General features: G+C 56.5%; 7 protein-coding genes across 7 annotated transcripts in view; all 7 read left to right on the forward strand.

Annotated features, from left to right (window-relative positions):
• BBK36DRAFT_1166841 (hypothetical protein) overlaps positions 1-1,344 on the forward strand; it is a gene marked incomplete at both ends in the record, with an annotated part of 2,004 nt that extends 660 nt beyond the window's left edge. The window contains 2 exons of the mRNA XM_024894964.1: positions 57-1,159; positions 1,245-1,344. Coding sequence (XP_024752290.1) covers positions 57-1,159; positions 1,245-1,344 — 1,203 coding nt within the window. The remainder of the gene's footprint in view (positions 1-56; positions 1,160-1,244) is intronic.
• Positions 1,345-5,584: 4,240 nt separating this feature from the next.
• Positions 5,585-6,528, forward strand: BBK36DRAFT_1164305 (TATA binding protein; the record flags this gene model as incomplete). Its single annotated transcript, XM_024894633.1, has 4 exons — positions 5,585-5,826; positions 5,885-5,972; positions 6,039-6,453; positions 6,512-6,528. The coding sequence occupies 4 exons, from the start codon at positions 5,585-5,587 to the stop codon at positions 6,526-6,528; spliced, it is 762 nt and encodes a 253-aa protein (XP_024752291.1).
• A 1,030-nt stretch (positions 6,529-7,558) lies between these two features.
• On the forward strand, positions 7,559-8,950 carry BBK36DRAFT_1111915 (FAD dependent oxidoreductase; the record flags this gene model as incomplete). The annotated part of the gene is made up of 1 exon (XM_024889749.1): positions 7,559-8,950. One exon carries the CDS (start codon positions 7,559-7,561, stop codon positions 8,948-8,950), a length of 1,392 nt encoding a protein of 463 aa, XP_024752292.1.
• A 484-nt stretch (positions 8,951-9,434) lies between these two features.
• On the forward strand, positions 9,435-11,924 carry BBK36DRAFT_1192612 (hypothetical protein). The gene is made up of 3 exons (XM_024896772.1): positions 9,435-11,122; positions 11,216-11,668; positions 11,774-11,924. The coding sequence occupies exons 1-3, from the start codon at positions 9,479-9,481 to the stop codon at positions 11,903-11,905; spliced, it is 2,229 nt and encodes a 742-aa protein (XP_024752293.1). The 5' UTR covers positions 9,435-9,478; the 3' UTR covers positions 11,906-11,924.
• Positions 11,925-14,446: 2,522 nt separating this feature from the next.
• BBK36DRAFT_1113748 (N-terminal cooper fist DNA-binding domain-containing protein) lies at positions 14,447-16,081 on the forward strand (the record flags this gene model as incomplete). Its single annotated transcript, XM_024889949.1, has 2 exons — positions 14,447-14,478; positions 14,602-16,081. The coding sequence occupies 2 exons, from the start codon at positions 14,447-14,449 to the stop codon at positions 16,079-16,081; spliced, it is 1,512 nt and encodes a 503-aa protein (XP_024752294.1).
• A 694-nt stretch (positions 16,082-16,775) lies between these two features.
• BBK36DRAFT_1192622 (hypothetical protein) lies at positions 16,776-17,939 on the forward strand (the record flags this gene model as incomplete). The annotated part of the gene is made up of 1 exon (XM_024896773.1): positions 16,776-17,939. One exon carries the CDS (start codon positions 16,776-16,778, stop codon positions 17,937-17,939), a length of 1,164 nt encoding a protein of 387 aa, XP_024752295.1.
• A 479-nt stretch (positions 17,940-18,418) lies between these two features.
• Positions 18,419-20,604, forward strand: part of BBK36DRAFT_1192626 (hypothetical protein) — a gene marked incomplete at its 3' end in the record, with an annotated part of 2,369 nt that continues 183 nt past the window's right edge. The window contains exons 1-3 of the mRNA XM_024896774.1: positions 18,419-19,233; positions 19,575-19,672; positions 19,797-20,588. Of these exons, the coding sequence (XP_024752296.1) occupies positions 18,432-19,233; positions 19,575-19,672; positions 19,797-20,588 (1,692 nt within the window). The 5' untranslated portion in view covers positions 18,419-18,431. The remainder of the gene's footprint in view (positions 19,234-19,574; positions 19,673-19,796; positions 20,589-20,604) is intronic.

Genomic DNA, 20,604 nt, shown 5'->3' on the forward strand with positions numbered 1-20,604 from the left:
TGTACCCCGGCTTCGCCGCCGCCGAAGTCCTCTACAACGCCGACGGCTCGGTCAAGGGCGTTGCCACCAACGATCTGGGCATTGGCCGGGACGGCAAGCCCAAGGACTCGTTTGAGCGCGGCATGGAGTTCCACGCGCGCGTCACAATGTTCGGCGAGGGCTGCCACGGCAGCTTGACGAAGAAGGTGGTGAGCGAGTTCGACCTGCGGCGGGACAGCCAGCATCAGACGTACGGCCTGGGCGTCAAGGAGGTGTGGGAGGTTGACCCGGCCAAGTTCGAAAAGGGCCTGGTTGTCCACTCCATGGGCTATCCGCTGCCGAAGGAGGTCTACGGCGGCTCCTTCATGTACCACTTTGGCGAGAACCTGGTGACCGTGGGCCTGGTCGTGTCGCTCGACTACGAGAACCCCTGGCTGTCGCCCTACCAGGAGTTCCAGAAGCTCAAGCTCCACCCGCTCTTCAAGAACGTCCTCGAGGGCGGCAAATGCATCTCGTACGGCGCCCGCGCCCTCGTCGAAGGCGGCTTCCAGAGCATACCCAAGGTGGCCTTCCCCGGCGGCGCGCTGATCGGCGACTCGGCAGGCTTCGTCAACGTGCCCAAGGTCAAGGGCACGCACAACGCCATGAAGTCGGGCATGCTGGCGGCGGAGGCGGCGTGGGACGCGCTCCGCGAGCCCAGCGAGGGCACCGTCTTCCTCTACGACTACGAGGACGCGCTGCGCAAGTCGTCCATCTGGAAGGAGCTCAAGGAGGTGCGCAACATGCGCCCCTCGTGGCACAACCCGCTGGGCGTGTACGGCGGCGTGGCCTACTCGGGCCTGGAGGCGTACGTCTTCAAGGGCCGGGTGCCGTGGACGTTCAAGCACGGCAAGCCCGACTACGCGGCGACGAAGCCGGCGGACCGCTTCCCCAAGATTGAGTACGACAAGCCGGACGGCAAGATCACGTTTGACATCCTGACGAGCGTCTCCCGGACGGGCACGAACCACGAGGAGGACCAGCCGGTGCACCTGCAGGTCAAGGACTGGGACGCGCACACGGACAAGGCGTATCCGCCGTTCAAGGGGCTCGAGAACCGCTTCTGCCCGGCGGGCGTGTACGAGTACGTCGAGGACGAGTCCAAGCCGCACGGCGTGCGATTCCAGATTAACGCGCAAAAGTGAGTTATAACAGCTCCCCCCCTCCCCTACTCCTCTCTCTCTTCCCGACATTGAATAAGTGACTGACTTGGTCGAAAACTCTAGCTGCATTCACTGCAAGACGTGCGATATCAAGGCTCCGCAGCAGGACATCAACTGGCAGGTCCCGCAGGGCGGAGAAGGCCCCAAGTACTACATGACATGACGAGGGCAGGAGGTTGTGAATCACTGCAAATGGGGAAGAGGAGTGATGAAGATGTATTGATACCTGTGTACGGAGTAAATGAAATGTCATGGCCATGTTTTCTGGAATTTGCAGAAAAAAGGAAAAAGTATTGTTTTCTTCTTTTCTCACAAGGAGAGTGCATATCAAGGAGGGTTGAGGGAGCGGATGGGCTGGGCTGGGCTGAATGTTGTTCGTCTTGTATTGTTTTCTTGTTTATACTCTGTCATATATCAATCAGGAGAGCGCAAAATGCATACATAATGTATATAAAGACGATGATGTGTCTTTTTCAATTCATAAAAGTGTCACACCTCCCATGATCCATCCACTCTCGAAGTTGATGCATCCAGTTCTTGCACCCCATACGTGTACGAGTATTTACAGTTTACAAAAACAAGGTCGGCTTACCTCATCACCGCCTAGACAAAACCTCCCGATACGGATTGGCCGCCTTGTTAGACTGCATGCAAAAATAGTGCTGATCTCAGTCTGGGCCCAAAAAGCGGGCGTCTCTCACGCTCTTCGCCTTGTTTTCGATTCTCTCTTGTCCGACTTTTTCTCTTTTAGCATGTGTCAAGGTACCGGCGACTTGGCTTCTCCGCAGCGACTAGCCCTTCTCATGCAGTGGGCCAACAAGTCTGGGGAACATCAGGGCAGGAAAAATCCTGCTCGATCGGTCGGTTCCGCCAGTGGCGCTGCCAACATCATTGGTGCCTCGGTACGTGTAATGATAAGAAATGGGCAGGTTTTACCATGGCCAGACGGGTTTGGGGTTCCTTGGGATTTTTACGCCTCGCGCGCCAGAGACTTCAACTTCTCTTTGCCATACGGCCAGAGTGTCACGACAAGGAAGAAAAAAGGGAGAGAGTCGGCTGTTTGTTGTTGTTTAGGCGCTGGCTGTGCATCTTTGTTGCACCGTTCAGGGATGCACAAAAGGACAGAGTGTATGAGAGACACTTGTCGCTTAGACTTTGCACCTCGTCGCGGTGAGACACAAGATGGAATTCTTCTTATTCCGCTGCAGGATCCAGAGGAAGCGCTTCTCTGGGTGAGCAGCAGGAGGATTCCAAGCGACGAGAGCCTCTTGTCCAGTTCCCTGTCTGCGGCGAACATCACCTCTACGCGACACTGAGATTGATTGACCTGATGGGCAACCTGTCCAGGTCGATGATACACCAACAAGGCCTGAGCAGGCGAGCAAGCAAATTTTTTCTGGACCCGAAAGCGGCCAGAGTATCCAGTTCTGGCAGCGATGCGGCGCTAGGGAGCAGAGGTGTCACCGGGATCGAAAATTGTTAACGCGGTACTTCGGCCGAGCTGGCGACGTAGCAGATACATGCACCGCCAGCCTCCGCGACTGCGCCGGTGCAACACGAACCGCTGGAACCCGGCAGAGGGCCCAACAAAGCGAACACGGCTGCCACCTTATCTCTCAGCTCCAAGATTGAGACACGCATGGGCAAACACCCTGATTTTATCTCGGTTAATTCGAGAATAAAGCACGAGGAAAAAAGAAGCCAACAGGTCGTCGTCTCGTGCATGCATCAAGAGTTGCTGCCGTCGCGCCATTGGGCAGAGACGGGCTGCGTACGCAGAGAGGCGCGTCAAGCGGGCAGCCGAGCGTGTACCCAGTACTTGGCGCAGGAGCCACTCACAAGGCCGCAAGCAGCAAGATTGCTGGTGGATGCGGCTCAAGGCGCCATGGTTGGCTCCCAGTCCATGACTCACTGACGCCAGGATGCGCCTTGTGCCATTTTTGCCTCCCAAGCGGACTTTGTCCACCCGCCGACGAGGAAAACTCTGCTGTGTGCGGCGGTGCGACGCGACTCGTAATCGGCCTCCAGACAGCCAGCGACACAGAGTCACAGAGGCACCATGCGCTCGTTTGGCTGCTGGCCGACATGAGACGACGCTGAGACGGATGCCGTCACTGGTTTTGCGAGGACCGACGCCTTTTTACCTTTTGCTGGCCGCGCAACCAGCGCCAGCCCCCCCGACGGCCAGCACAGGGGGGCAAAGGTGCGTGTTTCAGAGGCTCGTGTTGTTCCATGGCAGTAACTTGTTGTGGTGTGGCCGCTGGGAGGATGTGGTTCAGTGGGTGAGAGGGGGGCGAAGACGCAATTTCAGGGAGTGCTTTGTGGATAACGCTCATAAAAGGGGGGGCGAATGGGCGACGCGACCAACCGTTGGATCCACTGCCAGCCCCGTCGACTTGCCTGGGGCTGATTGACCGTCCAGCACCTCGGACACGGAAAGCAGAGGCAAGCGAGTTTCCCCGTTACCCGCAGCTGGCCCAATATTCGCCATCCGAGACGATGTAATGTGTGATGTGCTGCTGCTTTTTTGGTGGTGAGAAAAAGGAAGAAAAAAGAGGGCGGCGTGGTTGTGCGGTGCTGGAGAGGCAAGAGAGACGAGACCGGAGCAGGTTGGACGGGTCCGAGTCGATTCGCTTTCATCGCACGCCGTGTGTTGCTTCTGCTTCTGCTTCCGCGGGCGGCAGCAAGCAGCGATGCAGCTGCACGCATGGTTGAGGGTCGAGGGCGCGAGCCGCCATGGACTGCATGCGACGCAGCAGATGAAGCAGTGAGGATGGAGGACGAGAGAGCAAAAGACGGTCGCAGTGCCGCTGCGGCTGGAGATGATGCAGAGATGCAGGCAGAAGGAGGAAGAAAGAGGAGGAAGGGTGCAGAAGGTGCAAGTCGAGATCAAGTCAGCTCAAGTCAAGCACTGTCGGGCTGGAGAAAAGCCCTGGCAACAAACAAACGGCGCCGTGACCGCCAGCTCGCCCCCCGGTCACCACCTCGTCACCCTCCGCCATCCTTGGTGCCACAGCGCTGGAAGCTCCAGCCCGAGTGTGCTTGGTAGAGGGTACAAGTACCGCGAGGTGCTGCATGCTACCGCGATACTTCAGGGGGGCTTGCCAGCCGTGGTGGGCAAAGGAGATAAAAGCACGGCGGCGCGGCGCTGTGATTGGCCGCACGCAGCGCTAGTGCCCACGCTAGGCTGAGCTTGGGGTTGCCAAAAGCGACGCCACAGGTGCTCTTGCTGCGCTCTTGTTGCCTGGGAGCCCTGCCTGGGCCTTCCGGAGCGAGAATTATAAGTACCCAGCCCTCCCCCATCCGCTGTTTCCTCGTTCTTGCGAGGAAGTCCCGACCGGCGGCCCTGCGTACCTCCCACAACGTTCGGCGCTCTCATTAATATTATTCCCCTCCAACGACGTCACGCCCCACACCGCATCCTCCAAGGCCTCGCTTGCCTTATTTTTCTTTTTCCATATCCTCACGCTCTCTCAACTTCATCGGACGCCATCGCTCCCTTGAACAGCCTCTCCCTTAATCTCACAAGCGCGTCAGGAAGATATCCACGAGCGGACGAAGCCACGTCTGCTCCGTTTCCAGGTCGCACGGTGTCGACGTCCTGCGATCAGGCATACTAAGAGAACTGGAACACGTTCCTTAACGCCGTCGCTCCCTCACGTATCCCACGGGTGCAACCGATCTTGTTGATCGCCGACGAAGACGACACAGCGATACGATAACAAGTACTGCCCGTCATCGTCGCCCTTCGAGTCGTTGCCTCGTTCTGTAGAACGCAATTATAAAAAAGAGAAATAACCTTCAAAAAATTGCTTGAAAGTGAAGACGAGACGTCTCCGAGTCTTTGGTCGTTGGACGAGAACCCGCCTTGTCCCAAGCTCGACCTCCGTTCTCTCACCCATTCTACCCACCTTGCTGTCTCCGTTGGACACTCGCAAGGACATCCAAACATCTGCTTGAGCAGCAATCTGTAGGGGAGACATTCACTTGTTCATCTCCCGCATATTAAGGTGGGTGGCAACTCTTCCTTTTTTGTTGTCTTTCGAGTTGCGTGTTTTCTCTTCCCACTTCCTCATTCACTGCACCGCCTCATTGCGGCAAACACGTGTTTGATGGCTGGCGTTGCCGCAGCTACGGCAACAAAAAGCCAACTTCGCCTCCCCTCGCTCAACTTCATCTTGCTTTCATCTCGCTTTCGGCCTGTGCAGCGCAGTGCTCTGCTATTGTGCCAACCAGCCACTGCATCGCCGTTGCTTTTATCTTGTCTTCATCTCTTGAGCTGCCTCGACGATGCATCACTAGCCTTTCAGGATATACAAGTGGCTAACAGCGTCTTCTTGCGCAGACCTGCTCAGTCTCTGATTGCAGCTACGCACGCTTTCTGATCTCCTGTCTTGATCATCATGGAGGGCATTCAGACGCATCCGGCAAACGCCGCGCAGGCTAAGGCCTTTACTGCTCCTGGTTCGCTGTCGTTCCCCGGCGCCTCCAACGAGCTCACGCCGCCGTCAACGAACCCCGATGGCAGCCAGCGAATGGCTCCCAACGGTCAGCAAGGCGCTGCTGGGAACGGGGTGACTCCTGCTACTCCCGCCGCCACGCCTGCAGCCTCTCAAGGCCCCAGTGGTATCACACCTACTTTGCAGTATGTATACTCTTGAGTGCCTTGGCTATGCTCCTAGAGACTTATCTCGCAATCAAAGGAACATCGTGGCGACTGTCAATCTCGACTGCCGATTGGACTTGAAGACGATCGCCCTGCACGCCAGGAACGCCGAGTACAATCCAAAGGTGAATACCTCATGGGCTCAGAGACAGGGACCTGCGTTGGCATAAGGGTGCTAACAAGCCTTGCAGCGTTTCGCCGCCGTCATCATGCGTATCCGCGAGCCCAAGACGACAGCCCTCATCTTCGCCTCCGGCAAGATGGTTGTCACTGGTGCCAAGTCTGAAGACGACTCCAAGCTGGCGTCTCGCAAATATGCTCGTATCATCCAGAAGCTCGGCTTCAACGCAAAGTTCACGGACTTCAAGATTCAGAACATTGTTGGCTCGTGTGACATCAAGTTCCCCATCCGTCTGGAGGGTCTTGCCTCTCGTCACCACAACTTCAGCTCGTACGAGCCTGAACTGTTCCCGGGTCTGATCTACCGCATGATCAAGCCGAAGATTGTGCTGCTCATCTTCGTCTCTGGCAAGATCGTCTTGACTGGTGCGAAAGTCAGAGAGGAGATTTACCAGGCCTTTGAAATGATCTACCCTGTGCTTCAAGGTTTGTCTACGCTCTATGGCTTGACTCTATACATGCAGTACTGACCGACTTGTTACAGATTTCCGGAAAGTCTGATTGCGCTTATGGGCATGGTCAGAGATGGACGCACTCGTCTCGTGTACCACCAACATACAAATACCCCCTTTCAACACCGACGTATATGACTAGACCTTTACGGTCATGATACCACGCCTATTTTCATAGCACGTCGCTCGCCCGAGGGTCTTGGTAGGCCATAACCAAGTCTCCTCGCGCCCGCTTGTACCATTTGATTTCTGCTTGCATTGCATTGGCGTTGGCAAAGGGAGGAAGGCCAGGAAGAGGTTCTTTTGCGTTTTCTTACGATGGATCTGGTTCACGGCAAAAAAGAACAAAGACTACCCATCCCGCGACACAACATAGATTGCTCGTGGCCGCCCTTGGACCGTTACTATCGGTTCCTTGCGGCCTTTAATGCCTTCAAGAGGGAAAAGTCGAGTTGAAAAGCTAGACTGAAGGAAGTTGCTGGCGAGTCTGGGGAGGGGGCAAGCCGGGGGAAAACGGTTTGCCGGTTGGTGGTGTTGAAGCAGTCCCATGACCACTGGCCGTGGAACTGGACAGATTTTTATGAGGACATCTTACGCCCTTTGCGGGACGAGATATGATTAGCAGCATATGCCCCTTTGACCCTTGGGCATAGGGCGCGACTGTGACAAAAGCCTAGTCGTAACTGGTCTTTTGCAGTTAGCATTATCACAAAAATGCTTTGATTCTGTCCTCTAATCAGCATGCTGTCGCATGATCCCACTTGCCTCACCTGTGTCGATGTGTCGATGTGATTCTACGTAGTTCCCTCGCCGGTACCTATTGTTGACTTCTGTGGGGGCTTGTCTGCGGTTGCGGTGCATGATCGATAAGCCGGTCCCGACGATCGGACGTCCCCTCCCGTGAGCTGAAGGACCCCTCTTCAGGATAAGTGCTGCTGCCTAGGCGCAGCCCCTCGGCAAAGATAGGAAAGCGGCGGCATCAATCCAGTCATACCGCGGAGAGTAGAAGTCGAATAGGTCGAGGTTTTCGCCCATCACAATCATCCCAAGACCCTTCAATTCCAGCAGCGACTCCAAAGATGAGCCGCCCTCCGCGATCCATCCTCATCATCGGCTCCGGCGTGTTTGGTCTCTCCACGGCCTGGGCGCTCACCAAGAGGTCCTCCTTCGAGCATACCGCCATCACCGTTGTAGACGATGCTCGTGGCGCATCGTTCCCGCCAGGAGACTCTGCCAGCGTGGACTCGTCAAGGATCGTTCGAGCTGACTATGCCGATCCAGACTATGCCGAGCTGGCAGCGCTCGCGCAGAAGGAATGGCGCAAGCAAGGCGATGAAGAGCTCGGTGGGCAGGGACGGTATACCGAGTCTGGCTTGCTGCTTGCGGCGAATGAGTCGGCGGGGCCGAAGATGTCGGGTATGGGATATACCAGGTCCAGCTGGGAGAACGCATCGCGCATCGCCAGGAAGAGCGGGCAGGCTGACAAGATCCGGCTGCTGGAAACCACCGCAGACTTGCAGCGCTGTCTGGGTGTGGACGGGCATCCCGGTGATTGGGGATACGTCAATGGACTTTCTGGATGGGCAAATGCGCGCGAGGGCATGTTGTGGATGTACGAGCGTATCGAGGCCACTGGCAGAGTGAGCTTTGTGGATGCCCAGGCGGAAGAGCTCGTCACCGAGGGCAAGAGAGTTGTTGGCGCGCGGCTGGACGACTCTCGGGTGCTCAGTGCAGAGGTTGTTTTTGTTGCTGCGGGCGCGTGGACGGGGAGCTTGATTGACCTGAGAGGACGAGTGGAAGCCACAGCGCAGCCCTTGGGCTACATCGACATCTCAGAGGAGGAGTTTCAAGTGCTGGCCAAGCAGCCGGTGGTGCTCAATCTCAGCACTGGATTGTTCATCATTCCACCGCAGTCTCGCGTCCTCAAGGCTGCGCGCCACTCATTCGGGTACCTGAACCCGGTGCTCGTTGAGAAGGCACTGCCTCCCTCGCCCTCGGAGGAACGTAGGCCCATTATCGTGTCGAGACCGCTGACGCAGCGCGACGGCAGCAGGAATGCAAAGGCGCTGCCGGCAGACGCAGACGAGGCACTCCGCCAAGCGCTGAGGGACCTGTCGCCGGTCAAAGGGCTGGACACGCGGCCGTGGAGGGAAACGAGATTGTGCTGGTATTCCGACACGAGCGACGGCAACTTCCTGGCGGACTGGCACCCGGGCTGGGAGGGACTGTTCGTGGCGACGGGCGACAGCGGGCACGCATACAAGTTTTTGCCCGTCCTTGGAGACAAGCTGGTGGACTGTATGGCAGGGACAGGAGGCAGGCTCGGGGCCAAGTGGAAGTGGAAGAAGGAGGCGGCGAGCGAGGCAGGGCGAGAGATTGACGGGAAGTTCAAGGGGCTGGTGACGATGGACGGGAGCAGGGGAGGGCGGCCGGGGTTAATATTGCAAGAGGAGCTGCTATCGGCAAGGTGAAGGAGGAGGATGGGGGAGGAGGGCCAAGTTTATTTGCCGCCGTCATCTCTTTGTCCCGGTGTGTCCGTGCTGAAGAATGAATTTCGTTTGTGCGAGCCAGGGGAAGGACTGAGTGACTTTGGTAGCTTGTGCAAACTTTTGCAGGCGGCTTTTTGGTGCCGACAGTGAAAAGGAAGAATTGCTCAGTTGAAAATATTGTGTGCTTTGTGATTTTTTTGTGAGCCGGTGCTTGCTGTAATTCACATGAGTTTAAGTTCGTTTCTTCTTCGTCAGTCCGCGTGAAGGTTATGTAGAAAACGAGGTTATGCCTGATAAGGGTTGTGAAATCACCAGTAAATGCATGACGCATCTCACATTGTTCCAGCTCGGCCTTGCGCTGCTGCTGTCACTACGAAGGAAGCTAAAGCTCAACCACCTTCCGTTGCATACGGCCTCACCCCAAATTCAATCACAACTCCCACCGATTTCGAGAATTTCCCCATGATCATGGACTAGCAGTCCATCTTCGATCCTCCATTTCGGTGCGCGATGTCGTCCTCCAAAGACTCTGCCGACCCCCTTCGGCTAGACGCCAAGTTCCAGAAACCCATAAGACAATCCGTCTTCGAGAAGCAAAAGGCCGAGGCCGAGGCCAAGCGCAAGCGCGAGGCTGCGGAGACGGCCGCGGTGTACGAAGACTTCATCAAGAGCTTCGACCACGACGACAACGATGATGCGAACCAGAGCACGACAGCGCAGCGGAATCAGCGACCCGGGTTTGGCGGCCTCGGTGGCCTGCCGCCCTCTGGCCCCGGCGGCGCATCGCGGCGACACTTTGGCACGTCGTCGGCGTTGAAGAGCGGACCGGGGAGCTTGGGAATGCCTCCTGTGCCCTTTGCGAAGAAGCGGTCCTTCAACGACTTCTCCAAGGAGCCGGAGGGCAGGGCGACGCTCAAGTTCGACGACAAGAGCGATGATGATGAAGTGGTCGACCCAGCGGAGGAGAAGGCCATAGCGAGGCCGACTCTACGACTGTCCAACCTACCTCCAGGTATCTCACCGGCTACGATCAAATCACTACTACCTTCTAACTTGACGGTTGAAAATGTCAAGATTCAGCCACCAGCTGGGCCTGGGGGATCTGAAAGGAAATGCACGGTTGCCATCGTGACCCTGTCTAAGGAGACCCCCGCAACGGACATGGATGCCGCGGTGAGCTCATTGCAGCACAAGTATATGGGCTACGGATACTATCTATCTCTCCACCGCCACCTTTCCTCGGCCGTCAGCTCTACGCTGGCGGGGCTGGCCTCATCCGCCTCTACATCTCAACCTTTCGGTGCCAAACCGGTAGACCAGGAGCCTTCGGCTGCGCACGATCATTCACGCCACGGATTCCAAAGAGGATTCGCTCCGCCACCTTCATACGCCCACGGACAAGCGGCTGTAAATCGGACAAACCTGTTGAGCGTGCCGGTCAAGCCGCCCCGGGACATTCGAATGATCCGATTAATCAACAAGGTCATTGAAGGTGTGCTTGAACATGGGCCTGAATTTGAGGCTCTGCTCATGTCTCGTGCTTCGGTCCAGAGAGAGGAGAGATGGGCTTGGTTGTGGGACGCTAGGAGCGAGGGCGGCGTGTGGTATCGATGGATGCTCTGGGGAGTGATTACAGGCTCACATTTGAAGCAGAAAAAGGGCAAGTATGTTCCTCTCTTTGACGGAGGCCACGCATGGAAAACGCCAGACACAGGGCTTCGCTTCGAATACACGACCAAGCTGGACGAGTTCGTTTCGGACGAGGAATATGACTCTTCCGAGGATGAAGATTTTGATGGGGATGCGAACCGTGACGGCGGCCCAACGGTGGATGAGGAGAAGACCTTTCTCAACCCACTGGAGAAAGCAAAGCTCGTACATCTGCTGTCCCGTCTTCCTACTACGATTGGCAAGGTTCGCAAGGGGGATATTGCGAGAGTCACAGCCTTTGCCATTACCCATGTCAGCCGCGGTGCCGATGAAGTTGTCGACTTGATCATATCCAATGTGGAGAGGCCATTCTCCTTGGCTGTTACCGACGTGGAGAAGAAAAGAGAAGGCAAGGGAGAGCATCAGACATCAGGCGCGGATGAGGGTGCTGCCGGGAGTGAGAATACTGATGCAAGCGCCGCAACCCTGGTTGGCTTGTACGTGGTCAGTGATATACTGTCGGCATCCTCTACGAGCACCGTTCGGCATGCGTGGCGTTATCGGCAACTTCTCGAGACAGCCTTGCGTTCCAGAAAGGTGTTTGAACGGCTGGGGATGATGGCGGAGAAGCTTGGCTGGGGTCGCCTACGCGCCGAAAAATGGAAGCGGAGCGTTACTCTTGTGCTGAATTTGTGGGAAGGGTGGTGCGTCTTTCCGGTGGAGAGTCACGCACTGTTTATGAGTGCTTTTGAGAATCCACCCTCCCTCAAATCGCAAGAAAAGGCAGACGAATCTGCCAAGAAGGGGAAATGGAAGATTGTCGAGGCCACCCAGGCCGCCGCCACATCTTCTGAGGCTGCTACTGCTGACGATGCAGCCAGGGATGGCGATGTGGTTGGCAGACCGGCACAGGAGGAAGAAGAGGTAGTAGGCGAGCCGATTGAGGAAGAGGAAGTAGTAGGCGAGCCTATTGAGGAGGACGACGTTGACGGTGAGCCCATCGAAGATGAAGATGTGGATGGAGAGCCGATTGAGGAAGATGACGACGTGGTCGGGGAGCCTATGGATGAAGATGATGACGAAGACGATGATGAAGACGCAGGCGCGGGAGGCAAACATAACGAAGCCATGCGGTCGGGCACTGATGGTGCCAAGGCGGCAGATGCATCAACTGCCCTGGAGACAGACGCTCGGGCAGAACAGCCCTCTGCGGGCCGGAGCCAGCCGCGGCGGCGAATGCGAGCAGCTGATATGTTTGCGGATTCGGACCATTCGGATGAGAACTAGCTTGCAGCTGCTAGACAAATGTCACGATGAAAAGATGGAGAGGGATTGTACGATTTAAGATGCGCGACGGACAGCATGGCTCTTAGAAAGAAAGAGGAGACCCGGGCTTAGGAACGGTGTTACGCAGTCAAGGTATGTTTTTTGAGGGCCTCGTACTTGATCAAGGGCTGCAGTCTTTCAGGACCCATATGATGGCTTGATCCAGGAAGCAGATATAACCAGTAGCCTATTCAATGGATTTTCAGATACCCGTCTTCAATCAGGATAGTATATCCATTACCGTTACGCGTGGGTAATGTGGAGAGAGACATGTATGAACTGATACTCATCACCTATTATTACCTCTGATTACACAAGCACATTTGGAGAAGACTTGGAAGAACCTGACGACTGAACCAGCGGAGTGCATATCCCAGTCAGGCAGCTGATACAAAGAAGGGAAAGAGCTTGAAGTCTGCCTTGTATTACTCCGTGCTCATTCAAGGGATAGAAGAAGACATGCGCGCGGTTAGCAAAAGAGGAATGATAGGAAGAGTGGCCAGAACAAGGCACATGAGTTGATGAGGTAGGAATAGGAGATGATGGGCCGACGCCTTCTCGGAGCGTGTGCCGGGAGACAGCCAATAGAAACTTGCTCATCAAGGTGCGGGACGGACGAACATGTGCCTTTTGGGGGGTTTGCTGGTGCTTAGTGGGGGATTTTTGGAACGGATGGAGGAGATGGACGGTGTTAAGTTGTGCTTGATGGTAGTTGTCTGCTGGTACTATAGTAGGAGAGGAGTTGTACAGTAGAGATCAAGGTAGTATAATGATAGAATTGAAGATTTCTTCTTGATATGAGTTGACTCGAGGTAGGGATCAAAGAAGCGTAGCTACTCTATAAGAACTCGTTCGGTGCTTGAGATGGCTTGCTTCCGGCCTTTTTTGGAGTTGCCCGGCTCCGCGGCTCGGGGGCTTTCGGGGGGCGGGTGTGATAGGGCGGGCGGACTTAGGGCCGGTGTTTGTTTGAAAGAACAACGGCAACGAAAGGGGATGCAATCCGGGCAGAAGAATGTGCGTTGGGAAGACGGATGTGAGATACCAACTTGCAAAAGGGTAGTTCTTACAGAAGGGTAGAGTTGATGACATCAGTTGAGGTAAACGCACGGACAAATGAGGAATGGGGAAAATGCCATGACAAGTTGACCCGTCGCATGAAGGGATTCAGGATCAACAACGCTCTAGGAGGATGATTTTGCGGGTTTCGTTCGGGGTCGGGTATTAAGAGACGGAGAGTCTAGGTGGTCGTATTAGCGGATAGGCGGCGTCACTGTAGATGTATTTTTGGGAGACGGATCTCACCACTTGCATGCATGACATTTGTTTTGTTTATACGGGTAAGCACAGGTCGCATGTAGCTTGTTCGTTTATCTGTCAGACTGACTGACTGCTCAGCGGGACGGAGGATAAAATAGATGCCCGGAGATCTTGAGTAAGCATCTGCTCGTATCAGAAGCTCGTACACATGCAGTAGCAGAAGAAATTGAAGTTGCCGTCGACGGATGAGCTCCCCGGCCTGAGATTCGCTGCGAGTTGTTTCGTTTGACGCACGGCGTTTCACCAGCGCACCCTTGGCGCCGCCCCGGTTAGCGCATGCAGGCCACTGAATCTGTAGATGCACCCGCTGTGGTCGCTGAGGCTGGCCGCTAAAGGCATCCGGCGTTGGGCCCCTGGAGGAAAGAGGTCAAGTGAACTGCACCTGACATGGACCTGAAGAGGCGCCCCCGCACCAAGCTGGAGTGTGTTGAAGGGAAGGAACGTGCTGTGAGGCAAAGGTCAGCCAGCCCAGGGCGCAAGAGCTCTGGAGTCTGGGTCACCTCTGGGCCGCCTAACGTCTGGTCCATGCTAAGGGTCTCGGTGATCTTTTTTTTCTCACTTCTACTACCATCTTTCTGCATTTTCTCGTCAAGTCGCTGCTCTCTACGTCCCTTTGTTCTTGCGATTCGACGAGTTTGACGATCGAGCAATCCGGGAATGACTATCGAGTAGCCGGTGGATGCGATTGGAAATCCGGACTCGGCGTTTGCGGCGGCTGAGCATTCGAACACTGCGGACTCGCCCTCTTTTCGTTTGAATCGCCGACGGCTGGAGTCTCTGCGTGGACGACGGGACACTTTGGTGGAATCGAACAACACTGCAACCGACATTTGGTGGCCTGATCCCCGCCGCCATTCGCCAAATCCGCTGGCAAGTTCGCTATTCGCATCAATAACCATTTCGGAGACGACGACTTCTTCCAAGGACCGAGCACTGCGATCCCGAGCGACTACTCGCCAATTCGAGGCCTTTGGATGCCGCTGTGCCTTCAGGTCCTGCGCTTACGACTCCGCGGCCTCAGCTGGAAGCGCTGAAGCGCGCCGTTTGCGATACACAGGCCGTATCCCATCCGACTGCGGCCCGTCGACCGCCGTCGCTCGCCGCGCCTGGCATTGGCTCGGGCTGCTCTGACTTGGCGATTCTGCGATACTAGCCGCATACATAGTCCCGCGTCGCATCCTCGCCATGCCGCTCATCAACGGCCAGAAGATGGCCTGGTACGTGCTCCTCTCATGATGCTCCTGTTGCTGGCGGCCTCAGCCTTGTCCGTGCCGGTCGGCCTTATGCGTCACAACCCCCCTCGTCCGCTCCGTCGCGAACTAACCCATCGTCGTGTGTAGCGAGCCGTGCATCCGAGGCCATCGCTCCACCAAATGCACGCACGCCAGTGAGCGGCTCATGGTCCCCGTGCGCAAGCCCGGACGACCTCTCAGCTCATGTCCGCATCCCTCCGCGCAGCCCTGCGGCTGCGCTGCCGTCACGGCTGCCTTTCCCAGGAAACAAAAGTGCCGCCGCTGCGAGACTTCGGACAAGCCGTCCGGCTGCAAGCCTGGAGGTCAGGAGGACAAGGAGACCTCCAACGGGCTGGTGACGCCTCCGAGCCCGTCCCAAAAAGCACCCGCGCCAAAGACGACATATCGCATTCAGAAGACGAGCTCCAAGAATGGAACCGGCAAAAAGCAGATTGACCTCTCAGGACTGGAGAGGATGGATGCGAGCCAGCTAAACATACTCTCTTCTCCCGAGTCGAAACCTTCACCTTCGCAGCTGTCCAACGGCACCGTGCCCACGACACCCGCCGCTCCTCTCCCGGGCCAAGGGATGATGGGGTTCATCTCTAATGGTCGCTCTTTCAGCCTTGGCCCGGCCATGTTTCCTTTACAATCGGGATTGGAATGTTTACTTCCCGTCAATGGCCACATCGACTCCGAGTCCCTTCGTCCGAACGAGTCGAACGCAGGTCCCGCCGCCGGAAGTTGCTGTGGCGGCGGGAACTCGAACTTTCCTCCCACGCATGCACAGAGTCTCGCAAATGCCGACTCATCTGGCACAGAGATTAAGCCGCGCGGAAGCATATCAACACCAGGAGTTGGCCCTCCGGTTAATGGTCTGATAATGCCTCAGTTCAATGCACAGATGAACATGCCAAATGTCCCGCTTCCCTACTTTGCCCAACCCGGCGTATTCGCATACCCGCCGCAGTATGGCTCCTTTCAACAGCCCCTGCAGCCGGATCAATGGAGACAGCTGATGGCGACGATGCACTTTACGCACCCGATGACGAATATGCAAGACGCGCCGTATGATGAGACGGCCCAAGTACAGTTTCCGCAAAACAACGGCCTAGAGGCGCCCTGGACGTCTCACCAGTGCGGCTGCGGGGACTCGTGCGAGTGCATTGGTTGTGCCACACACCCGTACAACCAGGCCACGCAAGATTACGTCCGATCTGCCTGGAACAGCATGCAAGAGGATGCTCCCAAGGGTCACAGGCACTCTGACAGCACTCATAGCCCCCTCATCGGTAACAACGGGACGCCCACGCCTGCAAACCAGTCGCCCAACGGCGGCTCGACGCCCACCGGGGGCCAGGTGGAAGGCCTCGTGTCACCCACAATGGCGCAGACGCCGTCAGAGAGCAACTCGGTTCTGGGGGAAGAGGCAGCTTTGTCGGCGAGCGACTTTTTCTTTGTGAGCTACCCTTTTGGCGACTTATGTGAAGGAGAGAAGGCCAAATGTCCCTGCGGAGACGACTGTTCGTGTATCGGCTGTTCGATACACAACATCTCCCCGGCTCCGGCCGAGTTTGGAAGTACCTGATGGCAGTTTGTCTGAATCTGCGAGAGAAAACGCCGAGGCCCAGACATCACATGAGTCAAGGATGATGCTGGGTCGTTTGCAGGTCCAACTCCATCCTTGATCGCTTATATACCTACCTGTACATAGATAGTTCCATTAGACACCTCCTATACCCATTCCTCGATCGTGTAGGTGCACATACGGACCTACTATAGCGATAAAAGGGACCTTTGATGGCTGCACAACTACACCTCATATCTGTGTGCCTAGAATTCAAGATACATCTCCTCTGCAACTACCTTACAAACTACCTATTGCAAATGTTCTCAGGCATTACTTAAAGTAATCCATGTTTTCGCTGCGTGGGAAGCCCCCTACGAACTGCATCGTCAACTGGACCATCTGAAGTTGCAGAAGCGATCCAATTCCAATGCAAGGAACGCCGGGGAGGCTGATGGAAAGTGTGGGGCGCACTGTGTTTGCTACGAGACAGCTGAATATGGTCAAGCCTCACTGTAGCTTTCCCTCTTGTTTCACTCACCTCAGTTTATCATCAGCTTGCAAGCTTACAACATCACATCGAGCGTGATCATTCCAAGCGCTTCTCCTCGCTTCTTTGATACCACATCTCAAATTGCTCTTGCTCTATTGCTCATGACCATTGCTTAATTATTTCTCCTAATTCTTTGCTTCAGACGTCCAAGGGCTCGCCATCATGCCTCAGTCCTCACGAGAATCCAGGTTTTCAACGCGCGAGGGCGACGATTCGCGCCGTCATGGCTCTTCACGCCACGAAGAGCGGCCACGGCGCCACCGCGACAAGAGATCCCTCTCGCCAGATGGAAGCCCGCACAGACACTCGTCTGACCGCAGGAAAAGAGGAGCGTCTCCCGGAGACAGAGACAGAGACAAAGACCGGGACAGGGACAGGGAAAGGGAGCATAAGAAGCGACGCCGCTCGGCTGAAGGATACCACCACCATCACCACCATCGCCACCACTCGTCGAGTCGTACAGAGAAGCCCATCGCCGCAGAGCTGCCCTACGGGGCGCGGCACCTCTCAAAGGACGACTTGAAGGCGTTTGAGCCGCTGTTTGGGGAGTACCTGAGCCTGCAGAAGCAGCGCGACATTGCGGACATGGACGAGCGGGAGGTTCGCGGCCGGTGGAAGAGCTTCGTGGGGAAGTGGAATCGGGGGGAGCTGGCAGAGGGGTGGTATGATCCTGAGATGTTCCAGCGGATACTTGCGCGGTTTCCGCAGCATGAAGGAGACGAGGGACAGCAGCAGCAGCAGCAGCACCCTCCACGAAATGCGTCATTGGAAGACGACCGTTCTGACAGCGGTGGCGACGACAGCGAGGACGAAGACTACGGCCCTGTCCTTCCCGGGATGTCGGGTGGAAGTCGCCGGGCTGGCGTTGGGATTCCGAACAAGGAAGATCTTGCTCTACGAGATGAGCTTGTGGAGGAATCGCAAGAGGCGGACCGGGAGGGACTACGAGCAGCCCGCAAGGCCGACCGCAAGCTACAAAAGGAACGCCTGGAGGAGCTGGTGCCCCGCGCCGAGACTGGCACGCGCGAGCGCAAGCTGGAGAAGCGGCAAGAGGTCAACGACAAGATGCGGCAGTTTCGGGAAAAGAGCCCCGGCGGGGAGGTGCGCGACAGCGAGCTGATGGGCGGCGGCGACAGCCTGGAGGAGTACAAGAAGGCCAAGGAGAGGGAGCAGCGGCGCAAGTCGGAGCGGGAGATTCGGCGGGAGGAGATGGAGCGGGCGAGGAGGGAGGAGATTGAGGCCAAGAGGAGGGCGTGGCAGGAGAAGGAGGACCGGACGGTGAGCATGCTGAGGGAGTTGGCCAGACAGCGGTTTGGGGGAGCTTGAGCGATGGGATGTCATCAATGGCGACGATGCCCGGCACTGCTATTCATTTCCTATGATTGACTTTGATCAAAGGAATACTCCCTTGATTTGTGGCTGTGGCACTCCGAGAAATTAGGATTCTTGCGACTTCTCACACGGCGGAACAACGAATGGCATGAGGCTGAGCCGTGAGATATTTGGGTGGGATCTCACACTGTGAGGGCGCCGCTTGCAAAACTCACCCCACACAACACCAAAAAAATGAGAGGCACTCGGATCGATCAGGTTCAAGATTGATGCGCTCACAATTCGCAACACGGATTCGGTACTTTAGGTTACCGTGAGAACAGCAAGGAATACTGCGGTACACGAAAAAAAGAAGAATATCTCGGCTTATTGCCTGCAGCAGCTGGAACTTGGCTCACAGTCAGCCGCCTGGTTCATCCCGATTTTGAGACTGCTCATTCTGTCTACTACGTCTCAGCAACGACTGAGAATCTTCACTCTGTCAACATGGAAGAAGGCGACGACTACGGCACCGGGGGCCTGATGGATGACCCCGAGGATTACTACCCCTCCACGCCTCCCCCGACGACGCAAATCTTCACCATGGGAAGCGGCAAGGAGATTGTTCTACACCTGGTTGGCCACAGCCCTACGGAGGCGCATCACCTGTGGAACGGCGCAAAGATCATATCAGACTACTTCGAGGAGGACCCTGCGCGGGTACGGGGCAAGAGTGTGCTGGAGCTCGGGGCCGCGTCGGGACTCCCGTCGCTGGTGGCTGGCATCCTGGGTGCGAAGAAGGTCGTCATGACCGATTTCCCGGATCCGGATCTCGTCATGAACATGCAGAAGAACATTGACGAGTGCGACGAGACAACGGAACCAAAGGGGCATATTGCCAAGACGATTGATGCGACTGGATTTGTCTGGGGAGGAGACCCGGCGCCTCTCCTTGCCCGTCTTTCATCTGGCGAGAATGGCTCAAGTGCTACTGCGACGACAGAGGAGCGCTTCGACGTCTTGATTCTCGCGGACCTGCTGTTTCGGCACTCGGAGCACGGCGCCCTGGTCAAGACGATTCGGGAGACAATGAAGGTGTCGCAGGCGAGCGCGGCGTACGTCTTCTTCACCTCGTACCGGCCGTGGAAGAAGGACCTGGACATGGGCTTCTTCGACGTGGCGCGAGAGGCTGGGTTTGAGGTGGAGCAGGTTTTGGAGAAGAAGCTGGAGAAGCCGCTGTTTGAGAATGATCCGGGCGATTTGGATGTGCAGAAGACGGTCAAGGGGTTCGTCGTGCGGTGGCCGGAAAGTGTCTGAGTTTGATGGTGATGATGATGGGGTGTGGGCAGACGAAATGGATCTTTTTTTTCTGGGGCGGTTGGATGGTACGTTGCATTTGCCTTCTACACGAAAAACGATGGGAGTTTAGAAATAAGTAGCGAACAGTGATGATTGATCTATTGGGTTACCAAGTCGAATCATGAGACGACTTGCTTTTGGTGCTACCTGAACTTGATATTGTACTGAGCCAACTTGTGATTCCGTGGGCCTCGGTTCGGCTTGTATCGGAGCTTTAAGGTATTGCTGGTTTACACCTCACCTGCAGATTGTTCCGTCATTGCTGGAGATGCAGATGAGCTTGACTATCAGTTATAGCGGAAACTAGTTTTCGACATGCATTCGATCCTCCAGAGCTTCTATGTTACCCAGCCCCGCATTCAGTTGATATAAGGCTGCTCCATCATCTTGTTAGACACATGACAACAGCAACCATCCAAACTCTCTCACATCATCGCCTTACCCTTATCCTCAACTACACCGACCATATCTCAACTTCCCAATAAACATACCTAAACACCCAAACCCACAAAGGCCACCATGTCAGCACAAACCTCCTCCTCCTCCTCCTCCTCCTCCTCCCCGAAGCTCTCCCAGCTCCAAGCCAACGGCTTCGTCGTCGTCAAATCCATCCTCGCCCCCTCCCAGCTGTCCCTCCTCCGCGCCGCAAGCCTCGAGGCAGCGAGCCTCGCCCGCGCCGGCAAATGGCCGCACGTCCGCACCATAGGCAAGCAGTTCCCGCCCTGGGACCCGGCAGACGCCCCGTCGCACGGCATCTGGGGCGTGCAGCACCTGATGCACCCGCAGCTGCCGGGCCACGCGGCCTTTGCGGCGCTGTACTTCTCCGAGGAGATCCTGGGCATCGTCAAGGAGCTGTTGGAATGCAAGGACGACGAGCTGGTGATGGAGCTGTTCAACATGCTCGTGCGGCCGGACAAGGGTGACTTCGAGCTGCGCTGGCACCGCGACGACATCCCCGCGGAGGCGTCGGCGGAGGAGGAGCTGGAGAGGCTGGGGAGGCCTGCGTTCCACGCGCAGTACAACCTCGCGCTGTGGGAGGACGAGTCGCTCGTTGTGGTGCCGGGGTCGCATGCGCGCGCGCGGACGGAGGCGGAGCGGGCGGCGGGGCCGTTTGAGAGGGCGTTGCCGGGACAGCTGGTGGTGAGGCTGGAGCCGGGGGATATCGTGTTTTATAACAACAACATCCTGCACAGGGGGGTGTATGACTGCGGGAGGGAGAGGGCGACGCTGCACGGGTCGGTGGGACACGTGGGCGGGAGCAGGCTGAGGGCGAGGAACGTGCTGCAGCATGGGGTTGGGGACTGGGTTGGCGGGATCGATC

The sequence above is a fragment of the Trichoderma citrinoviride genome (assembly GCF_003025115.1).
Source record: "Trichoderma citrinoviride strain TUCIM 6016 unplaced genomic scaffold BBK36scaffold_3, whole genome shotgun sequence".
Lineage (NCBI taxonomy): Eukaryota > Fungi > Ascomycota > Sordariomycetes > Hypocreales > Hypocreaceae > Trichoderma > Trichoderma citrinoviride.

Bases quoted from the DNA above. Each gene is read 5' to 3' on its own strand.
- BBK36DRAFT_1192612 (XM_024896772.1), top strand. From the start codon at position 9,479: ATGTCGTCCTCCAAAGACTCTGCCGACCCCCTTCGGCTAGACGCCAAG. The intron at 11,123-11,215 runs GTCAGTGATATA...CGTTCCAGAAAG, and splicing joins CCCTGGTTGGCTTGTACGTG to GTGTTTGAACGGCTGGGGAT. The intron at 11,669-11,773 runs GTCGGGGAGCCT...GATGGTGCCAAG, and splicing joins TTGAGGAAGATGACGACGTG to GCGGCAGATGCATCAACTGC.